This window comes from Marmota marmota, unplaced genomic scaffold (assembly GCF_001458135.2).
Source record: "Marmota marmota marmota unplaced genomic scaffold, marMar, whole genome shotgun sequence".
NCBI lineage: Eukaryota > Metazoa > Chordata > Mammalia > Rodentia > Sciuridae > Marmota > Marmota marmota.
Genome location: NW_025999842.1, coordinates 68,017,385 through 68,025,251, shown reverse-complemented (window position 1 = coordinate 68,025,251; position 7,867 = coordinate 68,017,385). Strand labels below are relative to the sequence as shown.

The window sequence follows — 7,867 nt, the reverse complement described above, 5'->3', positions numbered from 1 at the left end:
CTTTTTTTTTTTTTTTTGTACTAGGGGTTGAACTCAGGGCACTCGACCACTGAAGCACATCCCCAGCCCCATTTTGTATTTTCTTTAGAGACAGGGTCTCACTGAGTTTCTTAGGGCCTCACCATTGCTGAAGCTGGCTTTGAACTCCTGATCCTTCTGTCTCAGCCTCCCGAGGTGCTGGGTTGCAGGCATGCACCACCATGCCCAGCTTACTTCTGTATTCTTGTTCATAGTTTTTTTCTTTTATCTATACAAGATCTAATACAGATTTCACCCAAATAGCAAGAAATTTGGATTGTTTAGAGCAGGAAACCAAGTGAGAAGTGTTAACCTCATTTCCAAAGACCTTTAGCTTTTTCCCCCAAATTTTTATCAGTTCTAAAGTGGCAGTTAATTCATTCTTGCCTTTTAAAAATCAATTTCCCAAATTTTCATCAATCTTCAAAGATTCTATTTAGTTTTCTCAATAAAATATTAAGATCTCCCTCTGAAGCAGATGTCTGAATTTCTTTAGAAAACATAAAACTCCCTGAATAACTTCATATTAATAGCACTGGGGGGCTGTCAGAGGATGAAAGCTTATTATTTATTCATATTTTATTTGAAAAAGAATTTTTTGAAGCATAAATATTGAGAACTCAGAAGAAAAGAAATAAAACTCTCTGGGCCTTGCCTGACTTCCACAAACAACCCTCTGCTTATCTACTCACCCTTTCTTTCTTCTGCTTCTGGGTCTTGGACCCAGATGTCCCTCTTTGGTTTCCTCCTGCTCCACTGTGTTTGACGTCAGCAACGTGGGGGTCACTCTTGGCCTTCACAGGAGCAGTTTTGGTGGGATGGTAGGGGGCAGAAACCTGGCAGGAGTGTCTGTGACAGAATGGGCACAGGGACACGGGTGACAAGGAGAAAAATGGAGGGTGATTGGATAGGGGTTGGGGTCAGAGGGGACTTTTAAAGTGGGAGAAGTAGCCATGTGCAGGTAGCCTGGGACAATGACCCAGAAGAGGTGGGAAGTTGGCGAGTCACAGGCGAGCAGGGGCAGTGGTGCCCACGTGGAGGGACTGGCTTTGCAAGGAGGAGCACAGACGCACAGACATTTTATCTGTATGAACCGGAGGGAAGGCGCCTACATCTCTGGTGATGTAGGTGGTGAGTGATAGGAACTTGGGAGTACTTTTCTGATTATTTTCATTTCCTCAAAAAATACAGAGCAAGGTCATCAGCTGTGCGTGAGGTGGAGGGGCTGCTGCAAGATGAGATCACAGTGGTTTTTTTTATTTTTTAAATTTTTTATTGGTACCAGTGTTTGAACCCAGGGACAATTAACCACTGAGCTGCATCCCAAGCACTTTTTTTAAATTTTTTTTTTTTTTTATTTTGAGGCAAGGTATCACTAAGTTGCTTACGGCCTTGCTGAGTTGCTGAGGCTGGCTTTGAACTTGTGATCCTCCCACCTCAGCCTCCCGAGCTGCTGGGATTACAGGTGTGCGCCACCGTGCCCAGTAAGGTGACAAGTTTCAAACAGTCACTTTGGAGATGGGGAGAGAAAAGACAAGTGAAAGCATGATTACTGGATAGCAGGGAAAGTCCTCTTATGAGCATCGTCCTGAATTGGGAGGGAGACCAGCAAGCATGGTTGGGAAGTTCTAGCTACACATGCTGCCCTGGGGTGGGCAGAGGAAGTGGTTCCCTCATGGGAAGGTGCTGAGTGTGTACATGGCACATGGCATTGCGTTGGGTGCTGGATGTAAAGCAATGAGGAACACGTGTCCCTGTCACCTTCTTTAAGCTTTAGAATAGGCAGCGTGGCAGATCCAAGAGCATCTATATACACCACGGTAGGTTCAGAGCATCTGATGGCAGGAGAGTATAAAATGAAGAAGCTCCATAATCCAATTTGGGGGGTCTAGGGATGGTTTTCTGGGGAACATGCTGCTTGAAGCTAGTGTAGATGTTGGAGTTAAGTGGAAAAATTGGGTAAAGGAAGATTAGAAGGCGTTCCATGTGGAAGCAGCTCTGGAAATTAGAGTCCATTGGATGAAGAAAGGTAAGGAAGGTTCTTGATGCCGCTTGGCTTTATGGAGGCATGAACCAGCCTTTGCAGGTCAATACTGTCAGTGTAGAAAGACAGAGGGAGGGGGAATATCAACAAATGCAGCCGAGGTTGGTGAGGGGCCTGGGACACAGGGAAATCATCAAGAGGACTCTGCAGGTGGGCGCATCCCTGCTCTGCTCTGCCATGCAGAATGTGGCTTAAAATGGGGGCTGGGGCGGGGCCCTCACTTAGGAGGTCACAGTGGCAGAGCAAGGGTGATATACTGGATTGTGCCTCCAAAATTAGGACTCGGGTCCTAGGGACCAAGAAAACCACTTGAGATAAAATTGTCAAGAGCTGAGTGATCTACTTATTTTAGTGTGGAAAATGATGTATATTATTTTTTACTCCATTCCTTGACTCAGAAAACTGTAACTCAAGGCAGACAATTTAAAAAAAAAATGTGAGTCACTGCTTTCCGAGGAGGCAGATAAAATAGCACTAATGGAATTTTTACTCTATCAGCATTTTTGGAATACATACCATTTTGATATGAGGTTGGTGTTTCTTGACTAAAAAGATAACCCGCCTGTTTATTCTATAGATGCTGATTAAATACAATTTATCAAAAATCAATCAAGAATTTAATAACTAAAAAATTTTAAAAAGACATACTTTGTGTTCCTTTATGCGTTAAAGTGTTTGTCCTAGTTTTACTTAGTGAAGTTTGGGGGGGGGGTCAATGAAATGCTTTTGCATATAATTCTCAGCTCCTGGAGGTGTACAGTTATGCTAACACCAAGGCAGGGTCATTTCTGGGGTGTAGAGTCATGGACAGATCAGGTAAAAGCAGCATAGAGAACCTGGGCTCCTGTTAATTCTCCCCCTATCTCCTGGGAGGATACTTACCTTCCTTATGGCCAGCATATATAAACAGAGGTGGTGCCAGATTGCTTGGGCCTGGTGCAAGGATTCAAATATTGATGTGTAAAATCACTTTGATAATTTTATGAATGTACACGTGCCTTCGCAGAGGGTGGGTGAAGATAATTTATTGAAATTAAGATGCTCATGACATCCCCCTGTGCTCCCACTTTTCTTCCTGGGCAGTGCAAAGAACATGATCTGGCCATGATCAACCAGTTGCTGGATGATCCGAAACTAACAGCCAGGAAGTACAGAGAGTGGAAGGTCATGAACACCCTCCTGATCCAGGACATCTATCAGCAGCATCAGGCCCCAAGTGAATCTGAAGGCGCACCACAGGAGCTCACGAAGCCCCCTTCGCCGTCCTGTCTGGAAAATTCTATCTGAGAAAAAGCCAGTGTTCTCTCTTCTTGTATTTTACTGAAAGCAACTTTGTAAGATGTTGCAGGAGTTCTGTTTCTCCTTGATGGGAAAACTGAAGTTCCCCTCCGCAGCTCAGCTGAAGACAGTCACCAGGTGCAGCAGGACTCCTGGTTCCCCATCGAGTTTCCCCATCATGGAGCCTGGAGTGATTTGGTTCAGCTGAGCAGACATGATTTTGTGTTCCTACTGGGAGCTTGTGGAGATGGTAGGCTCTAGGTGGGATGTGAGGAACCTATCTTCTATCCCCTGCTTTCAAGAGAATCACAATGTACCGTGCACAAAAGATCCAATTTTACTAGGGATAATGAGTCATAGAAGTATCATTTCTTCCCCCAAGAAGCATGAACATTCTCTACTTCACGGGCCACAGAGTACTCCAAAGCATTCTTTGAATGGAGGTGTGCTTTGTATAGCAACAGCTGGAACAGTCACAGTGGGATTGTGGAACAAAAAATCCTTTGCCATTGCTATAGAAAGGTGGTCCTTTTTCCACTTGTTGAGAAATACTTTACAGAGTGGAGTGTAGGAGGGCCCGCAGAGGGGATGTGTGCTGTGTTACACTCACTCAGGACTGGGTGGTATTTTCACATTTACCTGGATTGGGGGATATGGTTAATGTATCTTTTGTCACAGCAGTTAGAAAAAAACTACTCTTCACAGTTGGAGACCACTGCTCCTCCTTGGCCTCCCTACAGGACTGTAAGGAGGCCTAACAGGCCCAACAAGGAACATTCTGCTGCTTTTGTCTTTGGCTTGGTCCCCATAAACAGTATGGATTTATATCCAGTTTTCCTGGGATCAATATTGGAAAGAGGATTCTGGCATCGGAATTGTTTTAGTATCTGTACTGGAAGTGGGGGACTCAAAAACTAAAGATTTTAACATGATTGTTTTATTTTTGTAAGCTCATGTGTCACGGTGTGCTTTGTGAATAGCCATCTGTGTTTTTTATTTAAATATATTTATAGAAGTTCAAATTAGTAGTGTTTTAAAAGATCATATACTATTCTATGTTTTGTTCAGCCTATATATTCTGGAAGTATACATACTTTTTGCTTGAGAAAACTAAGGATACTATTGATTTATCAGAGTTAGATTGCACTATAATGTACCAGGAATGCTCAGGAAATCTTGTGAGAAAACTATGGGGGCATGTATTAATAATTTTTCATTTGCTAAGATCTCTCTTTCTGTCTCTAATTCTCTTCATAGCTCTTAAATTGTTGTATTCATTGTAAGTCTTTCCCCTAACTTTCATCTTAAGTGATCCCTTCTATTAAATAAACTTTTAAGTTCATGTCCATTAACCCTAGGCCAAATGAAACACAACTAATGTATTATTTTGACTAAATATCAATAGAAATGTCAGGTTTATTAAAGAGCTCAGCAGAGAAACAATATGATATTGTTCACTAATCACAATGAAGATTTCTCACCTTAATAATAACCACAACCCGCTGAGAACCAATTTGGACCCTACCTGCTGCTAGAAAATTGTTAGCGTAACACATTTCATTTTATTGCATCGAAGTGTGGCTTGACATTTAAATGCAGATAACCACCTGAATTGTGTCTGCAACCCTAAATGGAAATAGTTGTTGAGTATTTCCCCAAACTTTCCTAAGAGGTCTTCATACTCTATAAACAACAGAAAAACAACCTTAACATTAAGAAACAAAACACAAAACAGGAAGCAAGTTGAAGTACTGGAAACTTCTCTGAGATGAGGGACCCTATCGGTTGGTTTGGCTCAGCAAAGGTTCTCCTGCACCGAATGCAGCAGAGCGCGTAGAGATGTGCCTAATGAGGGGTCGCCTGGTCTTGGAATGGGGTGGTGTTCTGGTTTGAGAGTCTGGTGCTTTAACATCTTTATTCTGGCAATGATTCTTTCTGTGAATAGCAGGTTTTATAAGGTAGCAGTTTTTAGAAGCTTAGTGGTTTGGGATTCACAATGTAAACCAAGTGTGAAGGGAAAGCAGAAATAATGTAATGGAGGAAATCATAGAATGACACCAAATGTTTTTCCACCTCTTTTTTGGTTTTGTTTTTCACAGTTCTTTTTCTTTCTATTTTTTTATTGGTGCATTATAGTTATACATAATAGTGGGATTAATGAATACTGGTACATGCACACAATAAAACAATATAATTTGGTCAAATTTTGTTCCCTAGAACCTTTCCACTATCTGTTCCTTTCTTCTTCTACTGCAATGATTTTCCACATTTTTCTTCTTGTGATTCATAAAAATATTTAATTTATTATTTTTTTGGTACTGGGGATTGAACCAAGGGGCACCTAACCGCTGAGCTACCTCCTCAGCCTGTTTTTGTGTTTTATTTAGACACAAGGTCTCACTGAGTTGTTTAGGGCCTCATTAAGTTGCTGAGGCTGGTTTTGAACTTAAAATCCTCCTGCCTCAGCCTCCCAAGCTGCTGGAATTATAGGTATGTGCCACCATGCCCAGGTACATATTTAAAATTTTTAGTGCTTTGTAGTTGTACATAATAGTGGGATTAATTTTGACATATTCATAAATGAATACAGCATAGTTTTCTCCATTTCGATCCCCAGTATTATCCCCTCCCCACTCCCTGATCCCCTTCCTCTATTAGCCTTCCTCTTATTTATTTATTTATTTATTTTTAAATTGGTGCATATGTATGTATATATGTGTGTATATGTGTATATGTATATACACACACATATGTGTACATATACATGGGAATGTGATATGTTCATACATACATGTACATATTTGTTCCCCAGTTCTTACCCCTTCCTGCCCCCTCTCCCTCCCTTTTGGTCCCCCATCTTTACTCTCCTGATGTCCCTTATATTTTCATGAGATCCCCTTTCGTTATTTCTTTATTGTCTCTAGCTTCCACATATTAGAGAAAACATTCCATCCCAACTTTCTGAGTCTGGCTTATCTCATTTAGCATGATGTTCTCCTGTTCCATCCATTTTCCAGTAAATAACATAATTTCATTGTTCTTTGTGACTGAGTAGAATTCCATTGTGTATATATACCACATTTTCTTTATCCTAAAAAATTAATTGCGGATTTATACCACATTTTTTTTTTTATCCATGAATCTATTGACAGTCATGTGGGCTGGTTCTACAACTTGGCTATTGTGAATTGCACTGCTATAAACATGGTATGCATGTGTCAGTATACTATGATGATTTTAGTTCTTTTGGATAAATGCCAAGCAGTGGGATAGCTGGTTATATGGTGGGTCTATTCTTAGCATTCTGAGGAATCTCCATACTGCTTTCCAGAGTAGTTGTATTTTTTATTTGGTTTACAACATTAATTTATAAACTTCTGAGCAGTTTTTTCTAAATTGTAGATCCTTAAACACTTTTGACCAGAACTTGTGGATACATTTACATGTTTTACTTTGACTTTTCATCAATACCTCTTTGACTGAGTTTTTAATGTGAACTCCTTTAGTACATTCAAACTTAAAAGCTCAATCAGCCCATGAGATGGCTTGACTGAGGCTTAAAGTTTTTGCTCAAGTCACTTAAGAAAGTTGGCCTAGCAGTTTTTGCTTGGTATTTAAAATGTACTTTGCAGAACATTCCCAAATGAAAGTCATACTGCATTGCATGATTTCCACCCTATCTTTTTAGACCCAGATCCCCGATCATTAGTCATTTTTACTTTGTAAAGAAATGCTTTTTCTCCATACTAGGTTGAGTTAGGAAGCAGGAGACTGCTTCTTTGAGTTTCCAGCCTCAGCTATAGTCACTAAGAGGAGGATGGAGCTAGAGCAGAGTGGGAAGAAGAGTGGGTGATACTTTTCATGACACTCAGTATAAAAGGAACCTGGTAAGTTATGCCTTGACTTCAAGTCACTTTTCCTGTCCAAAAGATATTGAGAAAACTGGACTACTTCCAGTTTCTTGCTGGGGAGTAATTATCTCTCAAATGGATTTTGGGTAGGGGAGACTCCTGCACCCACTCTTCTAGCCACAGTCTATGGCTGTGAAATTACTCAGAACCATATATGGCTGCTTGGAGAGGAAGTTAGTCCAAATCTGTGGCTCTTGTAAGGATTAGGATCTGGGAGCTCTCTGCTTAAGGATTATGATGACTTCTAACCTCTGTTTTTGGCCTGTAGACCCAGACTAGAGCCTGATAGGGACTCTTACTGTTGGGTACCTTGCAAATACACACCCGAATCACACATCCATCTTGCATTTGAAGAGTTTATGTTGTTTTAAGAATTCTCAGTTTTGCTACTGTAGTTTAATTTAGGATGAATCCACATTCGACAAAGAATCCTAAAGCATAAAATTGCTAAGACTCCAGGAAGCTTGTGAATCAGATTTCAGTGTGAATCCATGCCTTTATTTACTCAGAACTTTTTAGTTTGCAAATCAGTGTGCTACAAGCCCTCCATCTGCACTCCCCCCTCCCACCCCCCACCCACCCACTCCACCCCGCCACCATCCCTCCGTCCCTCATC

The 7,867-nt window shown here is 41.1% G+C and overlaps 1 protein-coding gene across 10 annotated transcripts in view; it reads left to right on the top strand.

The window, feature by feature from the left end:
* The window catches only part of Ipcef1 (interaction protein for cytohesin exchange factors 1), a 155,490-nt gene extending 150,810 nt beyond the window's left edge, over positions 1–4,680 (top strand). For all 10 annotated transcript variants that reach the window (XM_048800193.1, XM_048800180.1, XM_048800157.1 and 7 more), the window contains one exon: positions 3,146–4,680. In XM_048800193.1, the coding sequence (XP_048656150.1) occupies positions 3,146–3,349 (204 nt within the window). In that variant the 3' untranslated portion in view covers positions 3,350–4,680. The remainder of the gene's footprint in view (positions 1–3,145) is intronic.
* The last annotated feature ends 3,187 nt before the right edge of the window (positions 4,681–7,867 follow it).